The 22,318-nt window shown below is 42.0% G+C and overlaps 1 protein-coding gene across 2 annotated transcripts in view; it reads right to left on the bottom strand.

The window, feature by feature from the left end:
• Positions 1-8,676: 8,676 nt before the first annotated feature.
• The window catches only part of LOC126251221 (transmembrane and coiled-coil domain-containing protein 6), a 60,050-nt gene continuing 46,408 nt past the window's right edge, over positions 8,677-22,318 (bottom strand). For both annotated transcript variants that reach the window (XM_049951623.1, XM_049951622.1), the window contains exon 4: positions 8,677-9,230. In XM_049951623.1, coding sequence (XP_049807580.1) covers positions 8,756-9,230 — 475 coding nt within the window. In that variant the 3' untranslated portion in view covers positions 8,677-8,755. The remainder of the gene's footprint in view (positions 9,231-22,318) is intronic.

A 22,318-nucleotide genomic window follows, 5' to 3' on the forward strand; every position in this document is an offset into this window, starting at 1 on the left:
GATGGAAATGTAAGGGTACAATAGTAAGTTACAGACATCTTTTGTCACACTGTGTTACCTCCCACAATACAGAATCTTGGTGCCATTTTTCAGGACAATACTTGTCCGCACATGGTATGTGTGTCTATGGAATGTCTGGATGATGGTGAGATACTCCCATGGCCAAAAAGATCCCTATATCTCTCCTCAACAGAACATTGTGGGACCAGTTCAGATGCCATTCTGTCCCACTGCCATCCAGATATTAAGGACTAGTTACAACAACTGTGGGCCAGCTTGCCTCAGGAGAGGATACAATGACTTTACGACATCCTTCCCAACCGATTTAGAGCATGGATCTAAGCCAGAAGGGGTCCAACATCATAGTGATTAGTGGGCTCATACTACCACGTTCTTTAAATTTGACTTGATGTCGTTATCACTGAGATATCGCACACCATGTCAACATATGAAGTTTCATTTCATTTCCTCCTCCCCTTCTACATACTTCCCTTTTTCTGTCAGGAAGAATAACTTTTGGTCATATGTATCATTTTGAAGGTAGTACTGAATCAGAAAACGCACTCTCATGTAAACAAATTAATTATGTTTATCATACATGAAGCAGGAAGCACAACTGAGGAGAGAGCAGGCGGGTTTTAGAAAACATCGAAGCTGTGTGGGCCTTATCAATACTCTCAGAATTATTTTGGAACAAAGTGTGGAGTGGCAATATACCCTCTACCTTACCTTCATTGACTTTAAAAAGGCTTTTGACTCTGTCAATCAAAGAGTCGTGTGGGATACACTTGCAAAATATGGCATTCCAACAAAGATTATTAACATCATCAAGGAGATGTATGAAGACTATGAATGCCAAGTACTACATCATGGAGAACTAATAGAGCCTTTCCAAGTTAATTCAGGAGTACAACAAGGGTGAATTCTTTCGCCAACACTATTTATTTTGGTGTTGGACCATGTGATGATGAGAGTGATGGGGAGCAGCTGTGCAATGGGCGATGCAGGATAGGCTTGAAGATCTAGATTTCGCAGACGACATCCGCTTAACGGCACAATGATATCGAGACTTCGAAGAGAAACTGGCCAGGTTACAGAGAGAGGCAGGAGTTGGAAGCCTCAAGATAAATGTTCGTAAAACCAAAGAAATGTAGATAAATTCAGCCATCATCACTAGGCTGTCCATTAATGGAGAGGCTGTAGAGCAGGTCCAATCTTTCCTCTATCTCAGAAGTATAGTCATGACTACAGGAGGGGCTGATGAGGATGTCCATAGTCACATCCACAAAGCAAATGGTGCATTTGTACAGCTGTACCCTGTTTGGAGAAATAGGAAGACCAAACTCTGGCTTTTCAATAGCAATGTGAAGGCTGTTCTGTTGTATGGCTGCAAAACTTGGAAGGTGACTAACCACATCAAAAACCAGCTCCAAGTTTTTATCAACCACTGCCTCCAGCGTATTTTAAATTTGAGATGGCCAGATATAATGACAAATTAAGATCTTTGGAGGGAGACAAATCAGCAACCAATCAATATACAACTCAAGGAAAGAAAATGGAACTGGATTGGGCATACACTGAGGAAGCCAGATGGAGCTGTTGAAAGGGTGACGTTGGACTGGAAACCTCAAGGAGTTAGAAAACGTGGTCATCACAAACAGACCCGAAAAAGGATGATCAAGAGAGAAGCTGCAGAGGATGGGAAAGTCTGGAGTGAAGTGAAGAGACTTCCTAGAAATCGTACCAGGTGGAAGAATTTCATAACAGCCCTATGTTCCAGAGGGAATGAAAAGTACTAGTAGAAGTAGTAGTAGTAGTAGTAGTAGTAGTAGTAGTAGTAGTGGTGGTGGTGGTGGTGGTGGTGGTGGTATACATGTAGTAGATATTGGTAATTTAGTTTAATGCATATACTTTCTAAAAAAAATCCTGGTGATACGACAGAATCATCAATATGGCACACTAGCTAATATAGCACTTGGACAAACCATTGCAAATGTAGTTCATATTACTACTGCAATTTTTATGTAGCAAAAGTTGTCTGCTTGTTCATGTAGCCTTGGAGAGAGTTGTGAGCAAACAGTTCATATTTATGGGTGCAATGACAGAAGAACCAAATTAGAGATGAGCAGAAGAGATAATGAGACTTCAAGATACTAACAGGGTCTGAACTACTGACAAAAAATGGAACTGTACAACACAATCATCAGGCCAGTCCTAACTTATGGAGCAGAAGTGCAGAATTTAACTAAAAGGGATACAAGTACTGTATTTGATAACAAAGTTTATAATAGAATCTTTTCTCTATCCCATGATAATGAATCATGAAGCTGGAAGAGAAGAAACAACACAGCAATCCATATGCTATCACAACAAGTAGCAATAACGTGGATAGTTGAGTCAAGAAGACTTCAGTGGGTGTGCCATATGATGAGAATGAAAGAGGATCAAAGTAGTTTAAGGAATATTCATGGAGAAGTCTTTTCGTAAGAGACCAAGGGAGAGACCCAGGAGTACATACGTAATTGTCATTAATATAATATGCAGCAGGATGGATTTAAATAACTGGCAGGAAGTAGATACACACATCTGGAGGCAACATGTGAGAGCAGTACAGGAGTTTTGAATCCCTTAGAAGCCAAGAAGAAGAAGAAGAAGAAGAAGAAGTTTTAGTTGTTGTTGTTGTTTTTACTGTTGTCTTCAGTCTGAAGACTGGTCTGATGCAGCTCTCCATCCTACTCTACCCTGCGCAAGCCTCTTCATGTCTGAATAACTACTGCATCCCGCTGAATCTGCTTATTGTATTTATCCCTTAGTCTTCCTCTATGATTTTTATCCCCCACACTTCACTCCAGTATGAAATTCGCAACCTCTTGATGTCTCACAAAGTGTCGTATCAACCAATCCCTTCTATTAGTTAAGTTGTACCATAAATTCCTTGTCACCCCAATTCTCCTCATCAGATATGTTATCTATCCTGCCAACAAATCCCTTCAGAAAATACTTTATAAAATTTAAGTCCATATTCAATGTTAACAAATTTCTCTTCTTCAGAAACACTTTTCTTGCCATTGCCAGTCTACATTTTATATCCTCTCTACTTCGTTCATCATCAGTTATTTTGCTACCCAAATAGCAAAACTCATCAACTATTTTAAGGCCTCATTTCCTAATCCAGTTCCTTCAGTAACACCTGACTTGATATGACTACATTCCATTATCCTTGTTTTCCTTTTGTTGATGTTCATCTTATATTTTCCTTTCAAGACACTTCCCATTCCATCCAGCTGCTCTTCCAAGTCATCTACTGTCTCTGACAGAATTACAATGTCATCAGTAAACCTCAAAGATTTTATTTCTGCTCCCTGAACTTTAATTCCTACTCCAAATTTTTGTTTGGTTTTCTTTACTTTTAGTTCAATGTGCTGGGATAGGCTACAATGCTATCTCATTCTCTTCTCAACCACTGCTTCCCTTTCATGCCCCTCGACTCTTATAACTGCTGTCTGGTTACTGTCAAAGTTGAAAATAGCCTTTCGCTCCCTGTATTTTACCCCTGCTACCTTCAAAATTTCAGAGAGAGCATTTGAGTTAATGTTCTCAAAAGCTTTCTTTAAGTCTACAAATGCTATAAACGAATGTTTGCCTTTCCTTAACCTATCTTCCAAGAGAAGTCGTAGGGTCAGTATTGCCTCGCATATTCCTCCATTTCTTCAAAACACAACCTGACCTTCCCTTGAGGTCACCTTCTGCCAGTTTTTCCATTCTTCTGTAAAGAATTCGTGTTAGTATTTTGCAACCATGACTTATGAAACTGATAAGTCTGCAAATTTTCAAACCTGTCAGCACCTTCTTTCTTTGGAATTGGAATTATTACTTTCTTCTTGAAGTATGAGGGCATTTAACCTGTGTCATACATCTTGCACACAATATGGAAGAGTTTTGGCATGGCTGACTCTCCCAAGGCTCTCAGTAGTTCTGATAGAATGTCGTCTACTCCCAGTGACTTGTTTCGACTTAGATCTCTCAATGCTCCATCAAATTCTTCTTGCAGTATGATATCTTCTACCTCATCTTCATCTGCGTCCTCTTGCTCTTCCATTTCTATAATATTGCTTTTAGGTTCATCTCCCTTAGATAGACCTTCTCCTCCCTCCTTTCAGATTTCCCTTCTTTGCTGAGAACTGGTTTTCCATCTGACATGTTGATATTTATACAGCTGATTTTCTTTTCTCCAAAGGCCTCCCTAATTTTCCTGTAGGCAGTATCTGTCTTTCCCCTAGTGAAATATACTTCTAAATCCTTACATTTGTCCTCTAGCCACTCCAGCTACTTTGCACTTCCCATCACTCTCATTTTTTAGAAGTTTGTATTCCCTTTCACCTGCTTCATTTACAGCATTTTTATATTTTCTTTTTCATCAATTAAATTCAATATCTCCTGTGCTATCCAAGGATTTCTACTGGACCTTGTCTTTTTACCTATTTGAACCTATGATACCTCCACAATTTCACTTTTTAAAGCTGTGGAGTTCTGAGAATTTAGTGTCTGGGGGAAGAATCCAGATGGCACGTGATGAAACAGGCATCAACATCGTTACTGTCACATTGCAGAATGTGTTCTGCAACAGGATATTGTGTGCTGCCAGTCTACACCCTCTACCTATGTCCTTTCATGCTGACTAATAACTTGGCGGCAGTCATACCAATTTAAAAGGCGAAACAGTGCTTACAAAACAACTCGTACATGAAATGTGTATTATTACATATTGCTCTTCCTTTGATAGTGTTTATTTTACTAGTTACAGGACTGGTATAGGGGGTGGTTGGAGGGAGCGTAGTTGATGTCTTACTGCGAGGACTGTCACAGGTATAGGAGGGATAGGATCGGGAAATGAGTGCAGAAGGACTGTGACTATATTGTGTCTGACCAGAATATTGCAATGATTTTTTTTTTTTTTTGGGGGGGGGGGAGGCATAAAGCTATTCTAAGTATGGTGGGGAAAATGTTGGACATTTAAGGACGTGGTTTTATGAATTCAGTACTTCGTCATGAATGGTTCTAATTATGACTTCTGCCTAGGAAAAAAAAAAGGCTATTCTTCACCTAACAATGATAACTTCACAATGAAATCTGTAGACAGACGAACTTCAGTATACTAGACCCTATTGTGACATTACTGGCAAAGGAATTATGTTATTATTTATATTTCTGAATTATGTTAATATTTAGAAGAGTGAAGAAATAGGGCTCAAACTCAGACTACGATCAGGAAATAATAATAATAATAAAATTCATATAGTATTCATTGTCACCACCACAACCACAACCACCCACTTCATACAGAGATGACAGAGGTACATGCAATTCATGAAAGTATTGCGCATTGTGTATAACCTTGATTACATGCTGTAGTTTTACAGGTGTTGGATGAATATGATCAGTTTTTCAAACTTGTGAAAAGAGGTTTTCAACATAATTTGTTGATAATCTGCTAGTAAAAAAATAGTCAATTAACTGCTTGTAAGAAAGTTTCTCAGTTTTACAGCTGAAGTAATTGACAGTGAAGTATGGCTTTCATTGGCTTCCATTGCTCCTTCCCACTGAAACTGCATGTTGCAAACCATTTCAGCATTTGTTTCAAATGCATCAACTTGTCTGGTTTGTTCCTACTAAGAGACTCCATTTTATTTCTTGTTACAATTATCTCACACCACTTGTTAACATTATTTACAAACCATCTTGTTGTTAGAACCTCTTTTGAAATATCACCCATTAATGAATCAAACTGTAAAGCTGATGCCACGGCATTACTCAAAAAGAACTCACCCAATTGCAAATACAATGAACTCCAAGAACTACCCACATGTCAACACTGAAATATACTTACCAAAACTGCTCAACGCAAGTTTTTCACCAGCCTGATGACTTGCACTGTAGTGCTTTTATCAGAAACTCATTCTGAAACAGTATTTTGACCACAATCAATCGCTGTGTACTGCCACCAGTATGGTGGGACTGAAAGTAAACCTGCATTCTCTATTAAGTTTGGTAGAGAGTACTGTGTCTTCAATTGTGAGCAGGACGAAGTGGCTTGTGCTTGCTGTTCAGTCTGTCAACATGCCTCAAAGGCTCATTTCACACTGAGACTGTGCACACTCTCCCATCTCATGCCACGAAGTGTTGTTGGTGCAGTGAGTTCCCCACAACATGTATATACTCTGCCTCACAGTTTTTGCTTCAGGTCTACACTGTATGGTGTATGCTACACATTATGGCTCATAACCATGCAACAGAACTGTGCACTTACTGACTTAATTGTATTGTATTGTATTGTATTGTTTGTGAACTGGGGACCTAGAAACGACGGAGAGGTTCCGTCCCCGCCGCAGCCGCAGTGGTCCACAACCCCATGACTTCACCCCTCTGCCGTTCCACACCGAACCCAGGGTTATTGTGGAGTTCAGGCCCCGGTGCCCCCCCCCCCCTTTCCCCAGGGAACATCTCACACCAGATGAGTGTAACCCCTATGTTTGCGTGGTAGAGTAATGGTGGTGTACATGTACGTGTAGAACTTGTTTGCGCAGCAATCGCCGACATAGTGTAACTGAGGCGGAATAAGGCCATCCACAGACTGGCCGGTTCACCGGACCTCGACAAAAATCTGCCGGGTGGATTCATGCTGGGGACCAGGTGCTCCTTCCCGCCCGGAAAGCCGTGCGTTAGGCCACATGGCCAACCAAGCGGGCTACTTACTTACTTACTTTTTTTCTTCCTTCTTTTTGAGGTAGCTAAGAAGGTTGTGTCAACCGAGACAGTACATGACTGTCTCCACATGATTAATTTAGCATCTAAATGTCTATTACAGAAAACAGTTAATGTCTCACAGCACTATGCCATATGAAGAAGGTGGTCAAGGGAAAGACTGGTATGGAAACTGGATCAATAGTGTCTGTTCTCTTCACTTACAAGTGTGGGATTTGCACGAGGTCTGACGACTATGAAAGAAGAGCGTTTAGGCGACCAAGTACCAACGGACATCTTGTCCATGCGGTGTCTGGCTCAGGTGGGGACCACTCACATCATGGACACTCTCTTATCACTAACAAAGATAACTGAGTGCTTGATAGTAGAACGATGGGATACTCCAACCTACTGTCCAGTCCTTCAGTTAACATTTCACAACGGGTTCATCTTTTGTCATGTTAATCGAAAAATATGCAGTGTCTATCTTGTAAACTCATCCCCGCTGGAGGTAGGAAGCAACTGAATGGAAAAGCTCATGGTATTGGCAGACATGGGGGAGGGGGGGGGGGGGGGGGGGGGGGGAAGAAGAAGAAGAAGAAGAAGAAGAAGAAGAAGAAAACTGAGTACGCCTAATGCCAGTTAAAACTTGCAGTGCATCATCACGCATAGGATGACCACACTAGGGCTACCATCATTTAGCGAGAATGTTCTTGAGCAGAAATGTTTTGATAACCTGATGGACGGTCTTCTGAGGAGGATCCAAGCATGTTACAATCTATAGGATGGAGAAAAACAATACTGAATGTTACCCAGCAGCAGATTTCCAGTTCACCAATGTGCTCTTCCTTACTGCCTTTATTTTGGCTATTGTTTGGCTTTTATTTTAACATTGTTACTTTTTTTAGGTTCATAAGATATGTTATTTTATCCCCTGCTGCCTTTGAATCTAAGCCCACACATATTCGCAGAAATGCAAAACTTTTTCAGCTTTTTATACGGCCTTGACTAAATATACATTCAATTATTTTTCTGACAGATTGCCAGCTTCTACTGCTCTTCTAGTGGTATGCACCACAATAACTAAAGTGTCACAAGTAAGTTGTAAATTTTCCAAACTACTGATCTCTTCACTTACAAAACACGTAGTTCTCTTCAAATCCTTGGCATATTCTACACATAACCTTACTAAAATTTCATTTAATGAAAGTATACACAGTTAAATTCATGCAGTTTTAGAAAGAAATTTTAAGCCCAACCATTTGAAAACGTACCAACTTGCAGCATTTAATCCTCCACTTCGGCGAGGCAGATTAAAATGAATAACTGTAATCTCAAAGAAATTCTTATACTTTTTATCAATAGCATTTGCTACTTGTAGGGCAAATCTTATAGCTTCATTTGACTGCTTCAGAAGTTTGACTAAGAGACTGATTGCAAATATTTTATCTAATATGGACGCAGAAATACATTCACCTTCCTCTCTGTTAGCAACCTTTCTACCAGATACTCTTTTCATCTGTGAACAGACCTACCATCCAATCATATGTAAATGATAAAATATTTACAATAGAGGGAAACATTCCACGTAGGAAAAATATATCTAAAAACAAAGATGATGTGACTTACCAAATGAAAGTGCTGGCAGGTCGACAGACACACAAACATACACACAAAATTCAAGCTTTCGCAACAAACTGTTGCCTCATCAGGAAAGAGGGAAGGAGAGGGAAAGACGAAAGGATGTGGGTTTTAAGGGAGAGGGTAAAGAGTCATTCCAGTCCCGGGAGCGGAAAGACTTACCTTAGGGGGAAAAAAGGACGGGTATACACTCGCACACACACACATATCCATCCACACATATACAGACACAAGTCTTGTAACTCACTAAACTTCATGGGCAGTTACAAGCAATTTTGTCCCAACAAAACAACATGCATAACATAAATATATATTGCTTATCATCAAGGTACAAAATATTAAATTGACATCAATTATTATTACACATTTATTATTATATATTCAGTGTAATGTTGGCTTTGAGAGTGTCACTAAGGCTTGGTTCCAGTTGTGATAAGAAGATCTCTGGTTCACACAAATGTTTGGCAACATTTCCAATAACCCACAATGATTCACATCTTAGATGAGGATATGGAGAACTTAGAAGTGTCCCAAACAATTCAAGCATGTGTTTCTGAGAATCTACTCCCTGCATCAGTTCCTCTACACATTCTTGCCTTCCTCCACACAAGTTTCCTATAATTCTAAGTAGTGCTGTTACAGTCACTATATCATTGCTTTCATTTTCACTGGCAAGTTTTCTCACCAATTCCAGCAAAAGGCTCGATGCTTTTGAGACAACAGAATTTTTAAGCATAATTATATCACACTTTTCAGTGCAGCTCAGAAGATAAATGACCCAGTTAACAGTTGGTTCTGTTGACATCAACGGGCAACTTTCCACAGCAATTGACTCAAGCTCATGGTCCCTGATAAAAGAAAAATGACAACATTTTAGATAATAAATCAGATCTCTATTACATGTAATTAACAAGATTTCACTTAATGGTTTAATGTTATGTTGACAAAGTTTATAATTAAATGTCAAAGGAAAAAAGGAGACAATTCCATTGCTCAATCTCGTGTTATCTCTCTCTCTCTCTGTATGTCTATCTGTGTGTGTGTGTGTGTGTGTGTGTGTGTGTGTCTGCAGAATTTTGTTCCCACACTGTGACTTGGCAGTAACGTCATCATTATATCATTACACCAATAGGCTAGATGCACTTGTAATCTGCATGTCTTTTACCTTAAACACAATATGAACACAAAATCTCTCCACAGAGAATCTGAAAAAGAAACTGATCATATGCTACAAAACAGGAAATACATGTGGAAGCCTGGCAGGGGTCTAATACAATGCCTTGGAATGGAAACTCTGAGCTAAGTACTAATCCACCCCTTACTTTCTTAGAATCTGAAAACAAATCTTACAGAATGAAATTTGTTAGTGTATCAGAACACACACTAAACACAAACTTTTATACTGATTAATATATTTGTCTGATTAGAAAATAGAAAAAGAAGTGCTGTAACTTCCATAGGCAGCATGCTATTGATGGCACTGTATGATTGAAAGCATCACTCTGCAAGGCCACCTTACACACAGGCTAAAAAATGAACAATGAAAATTGTAAATATGAGTGTGACCATTCCTACAGAATGAAGTACCAAAATGTTTGGTAAAAGAAGAAATGTAGCATTAACTCAAACCAAACAACTAACAAAATCCTTCTTTTACTTACATATGTCATTAAGAAAGTGTAACAAAATGTACTTTCACATGATGTTCACAACTGTCATTTTTCGTCCAGGTTTGGGATCACAAACACCCATCAATGTCTTACAGAAAATATGAACTACAGCATCCTAACTATTACTTGTACATTTAACTGCAAGATTTACAAAAATGATTTTCACACAGTCTCTCCACTGTCTGAAACTGTTAAAATTCGCCGGCCAGTGCGGCCGAATGGTTCTAGGCGCTTCGGTCTGGAACCGCGCGACCACTACGGTCGCAGGTTCAAATCCTGCCTCGGGCATAGATGTGTGTGATGTCCTTAGGTTAGTTAGGTTTACGTAGTTCTAAGTTCTAGGGGACTGATGACCTCAGATGTTAAGTCCCATAGTGCTCAGACCCATCTGAACCATTTTTGTTAAAATTCTGGAGAACCATGCTATGGTACAAATCAAGTACCACTTATCTAACTATTAGTCAGCAGACTCAAGTTTTGCACTTTTTCTGCATTGTTATTGTCTGTGGGAGTTTACGACTATCCAAAGAAAATTATGGATCCACAGTCATCACAAAACTCTCTACAATAATGGTATACTTCTGGGTATGTAACCAACCTATTGCTTCCAGTTTTGCACAGTTTCAACGACCAACACAATCATCATCTGCAGGTATGGTGAGTCGTGCTTTAGGTGTACTCGCTGACTGACTCCAACCAGACTGTGAACTGTTGTTGGTCTCACACTGCTATTTATAGCTGGTTTTCAGTTTGACTGCCAACATTAACTACACCCTTTGATGCTCTCTTATTTTTCAGACAATGCGCTGATATATCGTGAAATGTACATTATCTCATTATGTCCCATCTCTGGTGGATCTGATAGCTGGTGAGGTGTTACTAAAGTGAGTGCCAGAGACAAAAACCTCTCTCCCTGTTCATTAGATTATCTGATATCTTTATTTCGACAGAATCCTTCGTCAAACTGTCCCAGAAACTTGGTGTCTGCACCATGATACCAATCTCATCAAGTTTCACTTCATGGCAATATTCAGAGCAGTGGTTTGATTCATTGTTTTAGTTGGGTGTGTCACAGATTTTCCTTGCATTTCTCCTCAATTGTTCTCACAGTCTGTCCTATGTAAGAAATACCACTTTCACTTGGAATGTGGTGCACATCCCACTTTTGGAGACTAGATCATCTTTAACATTACAAAAAAGACTTTTTATCTTTGTTGACGGGAGTGAAATACAATGTAAGCATTGTTTCAATAGGAGTCTACCAATCTTTCTGGATACTCAGCCAGCATTAAGTAGATAAATAAATTTCGGATTCTCTTTCTCCATCTCAGTCTATACCTCTCTCTCAGGAGTTCTTGATTTTGACAGCAAAACCTGATCAAATTCTTCAAAAAGTCTCTCCTTGTCTGAATATGTTTGAGCTCTATGGACCAGAATCTTTAGCACAAAATTTCTTTGTGATTTATGGTGGTGGCTCAATGTATGGAGAGAGAGAGATCAGTGTTTGTGGGTTTTCTATATATACTATGATCCAGGGATCTGTTTGGAACTCTCAGGTTTCTTAATTCCATATAGCTACACCACAAATATATCATTCAAACCTTGCTATAAACTTGTTGGTTTGAACACTCCAGATTCTAATGCCTCTGCTTGGTAAGTACTCTACAGGTTTGAATGCAAACCTTTTCTGCTGCTTCCAGTGACAGCATGCACCACATAGCTGATGTAATCTGCTATTGGTAGCACATTTGGAGTGGGCACCAAATTTAGCCTTTGATTGTGGTACGATACACAATCATTGACCCACTCAAGGAAGGTAGGGTCCCCTTGCGTATTCCTCCACTGAGGTAATTCCTGTCTGGCGCATCCACGTCGTGGGGGTGGGCATCCTACACTTCAGTAGGCCACAGTGATAGGATGGCTGAGTTCAGGCAGGGACCCAATCCCATGGGGTATAACATGGAACCCATGCCCAGAGTTATAGGTGAAGACCTTAATGGCAGCAATGGCAGACAAGAAAGCCTTCGAGGTGGCAAAGATGCCAAATGTGGCAACCCTCCTTTCTGGGGATTAAATGAGAAGGGAACCACTGCCTTGTTGTGGAGGAGAAACTCCAAAGGCAAAGGGACACGACCCCAACAGAAAATCCTTTCTTGCTTTAGGCCTAGCAAGCCAGTAGGAAAGTCTTCATATATTGCTTTCTAAACACAGATGAGCCTTGGAACAAACCACTCAGGATTTGACCCCATTGCTTCTTCAAGTACTGGTGTGAATGATGGGATGATATTCATCAGTACAAGAAGATGAAACCAAACAGACTAAAAACTAAGCTAAATATTTGCACCCTTAATATATTAACCCTCAGTGGAAAAATGGAAGAAATGACAGATGTACTAACAGAGAGAAAGTTAGATATTTTGGGATTAAGTGAAATGAAGTGGAAGGGAATAGGTGAGAAGAATTTGAGAGGAGGAGAAAAACTGTACTGGAGTGGGAATAACAGGTTTCGAAGAAACAGTGTGGCAGTGATGGTGAATAAGAATTTACAAAACTGTATTGAAAGTGTGAGATATATATCAGACAGGATCATAATCTTAAACCTGAGATTCCAAAAAGAAACACTAAAAGTTATCCAGATTTATGCACCTCAAGTGGGATGTAGCGAAGAAAAGATGAATTAGAGAACCATATAGAGAGTGCTAATATAGTGATGGGAGATTTTAATGCACAGGTAAGCAAAGAGAGAAAGGGATCTGAGCAAGTATTGGGATGTTTTGGATATGGAGGCAGAAATGAAGAAGGAGAAGTCTCCTGGATTTGTGCCAGAGGAATGGAATAAAAATAGCAAACAGCTGGTTTACGAAGAGAGAAAGTCATGTTATCAGCAGATACAGTTGGGATGGAAGAACTGAGAGCGTAATTGATTATATTCTAGTAGATAGGGAATGGGGAAGAAGAATGGGTAGTTTTGAGGGATGAAGTAGTGAAGGCAGCAGAGGATCAAGTAGGTAAAAAGACGAGGGCTAGTAGAAATCCTTGGGTAACAGAAGAAATATTGAATTTAATTGATGAAAGGAGAAAATATAAAAATGCAGTAAATGAAGCAGGCAAAAAGGAATACAAACGTCTCAAAAATGAGATCGACAGGAAGTGCAAAATGGCTAAGCAGGGATGGCTAGAGGACAAATGTAAGGATGTAGAGGCTTATCTCACTAGGGGTAAGATAGATACTGCCTACAGGAAAATTAAAGAGACCTTTGGAGATAAGAGAACCACTTGTATGAACATCAAGAGCTCAGATGGAAACCCAGTTCTAAGCAAAGAAGGGAAAGCAGAAAGGTGGAAGGAGTATATAGAGGGTCTATACAAGTGCGATGTACTTGAGGACAATATTATGGAAATGGAAGAGGATGTAGATGAAGATGAAATGGGAGATACGATACTGCGTGAAGAGTTTGACAGAGCACTGAAAGACCTGAGTCGAAACAAGGCCCCCGGAGTAGACAACATTCCATTAGAACTACTGACGGCCTTGGGAGAGCCAGTCCTGACAAAACTCTACCATCTGGTGAGCAAGATGTATGAAACAGGCGAAATACCCTCAGACTTCAAGAAGAATATAATAATTCCAATCCCAAAGAAAGCAGGTGTTGACAGATGTGAAAATTACCGAACAATCAGTTTAATAAGCCACAGCTGCAAAATACTAACACGAATTCTTTACAGACGAATGGAAAAACTAGTAGAAGCCGACCTCGGGGAAGATCAGTTTGGATTCCGTAGAAATACTGGAACACGTGAGGCAATACTGACCTTACGACTTATCTTAGAAGGAAGATTAAGGAAAGGCAAACCTACGTTGCTAGCATTTGTAGACTTAGAGAAAGCTTTTGACAATGTTGACTGGAATACTCTCTTTCAAATTCTAAAGGTGGCAGGGGTAAAATACAGGGAGCGAAAGGCTATTTACAATTTGTACAGAAACCAGATGGCAGTTATAAGAGTCTAGGGACATGAAAGGGAAGCAGTGGTTCGGAAGGGAGTAAGACAGGGTTGTAGCCTCTCCCCGATGTTATTCAATCTGTATATTGAGCAAGCAGTAAAGGAAACAAAAGAAAAATTCGGAGTAGGTATTAAAATCCATGGAGAAGAAATAAAAACTTTGAGGTTCGCCGATGACATTGTAATTCTGTCAGAGACAGCAAAGGACGTGGAAGAGCAGTTGAACGGAATTGATGGTGTCTTGAAGGGAGGATATAAGATGAACATCAACAAAAGCAAAACGAAGATAATGGAATGTAGTCGAATTAAGTCGGGTGACGCTGAGGGTATTATATTAGGAAATGAGACACTTAAAGTAGTAAAGGAGTTTTGCTATTTAGGGAGCAAAATAACTGATGATGGTCGAAGTAGAGAGGATATAAAATGTAGACTGGCAATGGCAAGGAAAGCGTTTCTGAAGAAGAGAAATTTGCTAACATCGAGTATAGATTTAAGTGTCAGGAAGTCGTTTCTGAAAGTATTTGTATTGAGTGTAGCCATGTATGGAAGCGAAACATGGACGGTAAATAGTTTGGACAAGAAGAGAATAGAAGCTTTCGAAATGTGGTGCTACAGAAGAATGCTGAAGATTAGATGGGTAGATCACATAACTAATGAGGAGGTACTGAATAGGATTGGGGAGAAGAGGAGTTTGTGGTACAACTTGACCAGAAGAAGGGATCGGTTGGTAGGACATGTTCTGAGGCATCAAGGGATCACCAATTTAGTATTGGAGGGCAGCGTGGAGGGTAAAAATCGTAGGGGGAGACCAAGAGATGAATACACTAAGCAGATTCAGAAGGATGTAGGTTGCAGTAGGTACTGGGAGATGAAGAAGCTTGCACAGGATAGAGTAGCATGGAGAGCTGCATCAAACCAGTCTCAGGACTGAAGACCACAACAACAAACAAGGGAATGGGGAGAGAAAGTACCAAATGTGAAGGTAATCCCAAATGTGAGTTCAGATGGAGACCATAGATTACTGGTCGGACAATGGAAAATGAATCAGTGTAAGAAAAATACAAAACAGAAGAAAGTGCTGAGGATACGAGGTTGGAAACTGAAGGAGAGTGAAAGTGCAGAGAAGTATAGGGAATTAATCACACAAAAATTTCCAAAAGAAGTTTTCTGCAGTGAAGAAAAATAATGGAGTTTATTCAAAGACACTTCAGTCGTAACAGCACAAAAAGTATGTGGTAAAACATCTGAAAAGGAAAAAGTAAGACAGACAAGTTGGTGGGATGATACCACAATCCAAGCAGTTAGAAGAAAAAATGGAGCATGGAGAAAGTGGTGGAAAACTAAAAATGACGAGGACCATAAAAGATATATAGAGGAAAAGAAGAAGTACAAAGAAACAGTGGAAATAGCAATGAAAAAGGCATGGGAAGAGTTTACAAAAAAACTTGAAGACGAGGTGAAGAGCAATAAGAAAATGTTCTACAAAATGATGAAAAATAAAAGGAAGGCTTCTGAAGTACCAGTAAAGATGGAAAGACAGGATGGTACTGTGATTGAAGACGCAGGAAATATAAAAGATCTCTGAAACGAACATTTTAAGAAACTGTAAAACGTTGAGGATCAGGTACGTGAGGAAACAATCAATAATGGAGAAATTGAGAGAAGTTGGGAAGCAGAATCAGGTCAAATTACATGGGAAGAAATGGAAATAGATGTGAAGAAGATGAATGGGGTGGAAGCCCCAGGACCTGATGAAGTATCAGTTGACACAATAATAGCAGCAGGTCCAGTGGGACTGCAGTGGCTGTACAGAGTACTGTCAAGTGTGTGGAGAAATAGTACAATACCTGATGATTGGAGAAGAGGAGACATTGTTCCCATCTTCAAAAAAGGCAATAAAAGACTTTGTAAAAACTTCGGAGGAATAACCCTTATGAGTCATACAGCCAAAATTTTTGAAAGAATTTTACTAAATTGAATAAGTGAAAATAATAGAGGGAAACATTCCACGTGGGAAAAATATATCTAAAAACAAAGATGATGTGACTTACCAAACGAAAGTTCTGGCAGGTCGATAGACACACAAACAAACACAAACATACACACAAAATTCAAGCTTTCGCAACAAACGGTTGCTTCATCAGGAGTGAGGGAAGGAGAGGGAAAGACGAAAGGATGTGGGTTTTAAGGGAAAGGGTAAGGAGTCATTCCAATCCCGGGAGCGGAAAGACTTACCTTAGGGGGAAAAAAGGACAGGTATACACTCGCGCACACACACACACACACATATCCATCCGCACATACACAGACACAAGCAGACATTTGTAAAAGCAAAGAGTTTGGGCAGAGACGTCAGTTGAGGCGGATGTACAGAGGCAAAGATGTTGTTGAAAGACAGGTGAGGTATGAGCGGCGGCAAATTGAAATTAGTTCATCCCAATGAAATCCCCAAACCACCTTCCCTACCATCTGGCTCCTACCCTTGAAACCACCCCCGGTGTAAAACCTGTCTCATGCACCCTCCCACCACCACCTACTCCAGTCCTGTAACCCGGAAGGTGTACACGATCAAAGGCAGAGCCACGTGTGAAAGCACCCACTTGATTTACCAACTGACCTGCCTATACTGTGAAGCTTTCTGTGTGGGAATGACCAGCAACAAACTGTCCATTCGCATGAATGGACACAGGCAGACAGTGTTTGTTGGTAATGAGGATCACCCTGTGGCTAAACATGCCTTGGTGCACGGCCAGCACATCTTGGCACAGTGTTACACTGTCCGGGTTATCTGGATACTTCCCACTAACACCAACCTGTCAGAACTCCGGAGATGAGAACTTGCCCTTCAGTATATCCTCTCTTCTCGTTATCCGCCAGGCCTCAATCTCCGCTAATTTCAATTTGCCGCCGCTCATACCTCACCTGTCTTTCAACAACATCTTTGCCTCTGTACTTCCGCCTCGACTGACATCTCTGCCCAAACTCTTTGCCTTTACAAATGTCTGCTTATGTCTGTGTATGTGTGGATGGGTATGTGTGTGTGCGCGCGAGTGTATACCTGTCCTTTTTTCCACCTAAGGTAAGTCTTGCCGCTCCCGGGATTGGAATGACTCCTTACCCTCTCCCTTAAAACCCACATCCTTTCATCTTTCCCTCTCCTTCCCTCTTTCCTGATGAAGCAACCGTTTGTTGCGAAAGCTTGAATTTTGTGTGTATGTTTGTGTGTCTATCGACCTGCCAGCACTTTCGTTTGGTAAGTCACATCATCTTTGTTTTTTGATATATGAATAAGCGAAAAGATAGAAAAGGAGCTAAGTGGAGAACAGCATGGGTTTAGAAAAGGAAGAAGCACGACTGATCTGATATTTTCTATCCGTCAACTGATGGAAAAGAGTTGGGAGTATAACTAAAGGGTGATAATGGTTTTTATAGACATAGAAAAGGCATATGACTCAGTTAACAGGGAAAGACTCTGGGAAGAAATGAAGAAGATAGGTATAGAAGTTGGATACATTAATGTAATAAAGACAATGTACAGAGGACACAACTGTAGAATTTGAACACCATTGGGGAACTCTGAATACTTCAAAATAAGAAAAGGACTTAAACAAGGAAATATTCTACCTCCTGCACCTTTTAATGTTGTGATGGAGGAAATGATAGGGCAGTTAAAGATATAGTAAAAGAAAAAGACAAAAAGATGATTTTTGCAGATGATATGGTAACATGGGGCGATAAAGAGGTAGATGTACAGTTAAAACTTGGCATGTGGAACGAAATAATGAAAAGGCATGGATTAAAAATAAATAAAGATAAGAGTGAAGTAATGAAATTTGGAAGAAAAAGGGACCAATGGGAATATTACTTTGAATGCAGAAGTCCTCAAAGTGGTAAACAGTTTCACTTATCTAGGGAGTGAAATATCTAATGATGGAAGAATAACCAATGAAATTAATAGGAGGTTACAGAAGGGAGGCAATTTCTACCAAACAATAAAACACCTGATTTGGAATAAGGAAGTTTCAGAAAAAGCAAAATTCCTAATCTATAAGAGTTATTACTTCCCTATGGTGACCTATGCAGGAGAAACATGGACAGTGACAGAAAGGGGCTGGAGCAGACTGCAAGCAGGGGTGTTGTGACTCGCCGATCATTCAAAGCGCCGCCGCGCAATTACGCGCGTTCCTCTACGTGCGGCGCTGTCTGCCAGCCATGCAGCAGCTGTGCCACCTAAGCGGCCAACCGAGCAGCGGCCGCTAGACTGGGACTCAGTGCTCATTCGAATGCTAACGTTTACACATGTCTTGCTTGTCAACTTACTCTGTGACTTTCATTCTGAAATATATGTGTTCAACTTGACGTTATAACAATTGGCGACGAGGTAGTGGATTTTTCCTTATCACCGTTGAACCACAGTTTTCCATGGCTACTGTCGAGCAACTATTGCAAAGTCTCCTTGAACAGCAAACGCTTCTAACAGCGGCGATTCGCGCGATTCGTCGCGGCGTCAAATGCGCGGCGTTTCTCGTCATTGGCTATACCTCCTTTTCCTCCTTACGACGAGACGGCGGAAGACTGGTCTGATTATGAAAAATGTCTTCGACAGCACTTCTTGGCATTTCATGTCACAGACGAACAACCATGTAAGTCTCTGTTCCTTTCCTGGATTTCACCTCAAATGTATCGGTTGTTGTCGTAATTGGCTCCTTTGAAGGATCCTGCGTCTTTGTCCTTTGCTGAAATGTGCTCACTTCTGTCTGTCTATTTTCAAAAGCAAACGCATGTGGTAGCCTCTCGTGTTGCCTTTTATCATTGTCAAAAACAGCCGCATCAATCCTATCGTGCTTGGGCTGCTGAACTTCAAGGCCTCAGTCGAAAGTGTCAATTTGTTACTGACGTTCACAAAGAATCCTATACCGATTCCATGGTACGGGATGCTATTATCCGGTCGGCGCCGGACAAAGAAGTTCGGCAACGTGCCCTTCAGTTGGCAAATCCGACTCTAGATGAAGTTCTCTCCATTGCGCAGTCTTTTGAAATTTCTCGATCTGCTGGGACGCAAATAGAGGCGTGGGGTGATGTCGGGGAAATACAACCTCTGTGCGCTGTTGACGCGTGTGGCGTGTCCCTGCCGGCCGACGTGGCCACAGTGCGCTCCCACGCACTGCCTCGGCCTAACCGTAAACAACCCGCTAAGAAACTGCAGCAAAACCCCCGGCAACTTCCTTCATGTCCATGGTGCTTTACAAAACATTCACGCGAGGATTGTCCCCAACGTTGGGCTGTGTGTCACAATTGCAAAAAGAAAGGTCATGTGTCTTCCGTTTGCAAATCCGACTGCATACATGATGTTCATGAACATGATGCTGATTCTGATTCTGTGTTGTCTGTCAATTGCACTTCTTCCCTTTCAGGGAAGTTATTCCTCAATGTCCAAATCCTTGGTCGAGATGTTCGCATGCAGGTGGATACCGGTTCTGCTGCCACTATAATTAATTCTCAGACGTATCTTCAATTGGGTTCTCTGTTCCTGTAACCTGTCACTTGGCAATTATGGACATACAATAAGCAGAAGATTTTTCTCCTGGGTTAGGCCGTGCAAACGACTTTGAAGCTCATATCACACTCAAACCCACTGCTCGGCCTAAGTTTTTTCGGGCTCGGCCCATTCCTGTGGCCCTTCGTGATCGGGTAAAACGGGAGCTGGATCGTCTCACTACTTCAGGGGTCTTGCTTCCTGTCACTTCCAGTGAGTGGTCCTCTCCTGTCGTTGTCGTTGCTAAGCCAAATGGTGATATTCATCTCTGGGGCGATTTCAAAGCCACTGTAAATGCTCAATGCCTCATCGACACTTACCCTATGCCCCGACCTGAAGAACTGTTCACTAAACTTGCTGGAGGCCAGTATTTTTCTAAAATTGACCTGTCGGAAGCTTATCATCAACTTCCTCTTGACACTGCTTCCCGGCAGTTCCTGGTCCTTAACACGCCTTTCGGCCTCTATCAATACCAACGCTTGCCTTTCAGGGTGGCTAGCGCCCCTGCTCTCTTTCAGCGATTCTTGGAACAATTATTGCTCCCTGTCCCTGAGTGTATCAATTACATGGACATCATTGTTGTCACTGGCTCCACCACTGAAGAACATCTTCAAAATCTCCGCACACTTTTTCATGTCTTACAGACTGCCGGTCTTAAGTGTAATCTTCAGAAATCACAATTTTTTCAGGCATCTATCACGTACTTGGGGTTTCAACTCTCTCGGGATGGTATTCGTCTGCTTCAACAAACTGTCGCTGCGATCGATGCCCTTCCTCGCCCTACATCTGTTAAGGAACTGCAGGCCTTCTTGGGGAAAATAGCATACTATCACAAGTTTTTACCGTGTGCGGCTTCGGTGGCTCAGCCGTTGCATCGCCTGTTGCATAAAAACGTGCCTTTTCACTGGTCCGCGTCATTCGATGCGGCTTTCCAGAAATTGAAGACTATGTTGAAACAGGCCCCGTGCCTGGCTACTTATCGACCTGGCCAACATCTTGTTCTTGCCACAGACGCCTCTCAATACGGGGTCGGTGCAGTCCTTGCGCACCGTTTTTCTGACGGTTCAGAACAACCCATTGCTTATGCCTACAAAACGCTCATGGATGCCCACCAAAAGTATTCTCAAATTGAAAAAGAAGCTTTGGCCATTATTTATACTCTTCATAAGTTTGGTGTTTTTCTCTATGGCTCAAAATTTCATCTTGTTACGGGTCACAAACCACTTGTTTACTTGTTTCATCCATCAACGTCACTTCCCGACAAGACTGCACACCGCCTCCCAGCGTTGGGCTCTTTACTTGTCTCGTTTCAATTATGAGATTCATTTCTGGCCAACGGCTCAACATGCAAATGCTGATGCTCTGTCTCGCCTTCCCATGGGTCCTGATCAGGCATTCGATAGGGACGAACTTTTGTGTTTCCACTTGGATGTTGTCGAGCAGCGGGTTGTGGACGGGTTCCCCATCACTGGGGACAGGCTGGCAGCTGCTACGAGTTCTGACCCTACCCTCTCCCGGGTTTTACGCTGTATTCAGAAGGGTTGGCCAGATCGCCCGTCCGCTAAGACTTCTGATCCATTGCGTAACTACTACGCTTTGCGCTACCGCCTCACAGCTAGGGATGGTGTTATCCTCCTCTCCACTGACAATGCTTCACCGTGTGTCGTGGTACCTGCGTCTGTGTGTGCTTCGGTATTGCGCCTCCTTCACCAAGGGCACTGGGGTATGTCCCGCACAAAATCTCTCGCGCGCCGTCATGTGTACTGGCCTGGCATCGACTCTGAAATAGCACACATGGTCGCTGCCTGCGGCCCTTGTGCGTCACAGGCCGCTGACCCGAAGTCATCTTTGTCACCGTGGCCTTCGCCTGAGAAGCCTTGTGAGCGCATTCACGCTGACTTTGCGGGACCCTTTTTAGGTACTTACTGGCTCCTCGTAATTGACGCCTACTCTAACTTTCCTTTCATTGTCCTTTGCACGTCGCCTACCACTGCGGCAACCACCAGTGCTCTCGCCCGCATTTTTTCTTTGGAAGGCCTCCCCTCTACTCTTGTTACTGATAATGGTCCGTAATTTGCCTCTTCCGAATTTGCGGATTTTTGTGCTCGTCACAGCGTTATGCATGTCACAGCCCCACCGTTCCACCCACAATCCAACGGTGAGGCTGAACGACTGGTCCGCACATTTAAGGCTCAGATGCGGAAACTTCTGACTTCTGCTGCTGATGATGTGCTTCTCCAGTTTCTGGCGTCTTACCGTTTCACCCCCATGGGCGACCACAGCCCGGCTGAGTTCTTACATGGCCGACAGCCCTGCACTCTACTTCATCTTCTGCGGCCTCCCACCTCACAGCCGCGGGTGCCTTCCCTTGGCCGGTTCACCGCCGACGACCTCGTCTGGGTACGGGGATATGGCAGACGGCCAAAATGGAGCCCGGGCCGCATCTTAAGACACCGTGGCAGACGCCTGTATGAAATCCAGACGGACATGGGTGTTGCAGTGTGTCATTCGGACCAGCTTCAGCCTCGTGTGCCAGCAACGCCTGTTCCGAATGCCGCTACATCACTTTTGGCCCTACCTGACGCTCGGCATCTTGGCATCTCTCAATACTCACAACGCAGCCCTATCACCGTCATCACGATGCCAGCACAAGAACTGACGCCACCAGGAGACGTGCCCGTGCAGGAGCCGGATGACCATCCTCTGTCAGAGCAAATCTACTCGCCTC

This window comes from Schistocerca nitens, chromosome 1, assembly GCF_023898315.1.
Source record: "Schistocerca nitens isolate TAMUIC-IGC-003100 chromosome 1, iqSchNite1.1, whole genome shotgun sequence".
Taxonomy (NCBI): domain Eukaryota; kingdom Metazoa; phylum Arthropoda; class Insecta; order Orthoptera; family Acrididae; genus Schistocerca; species Schistocerca nitens.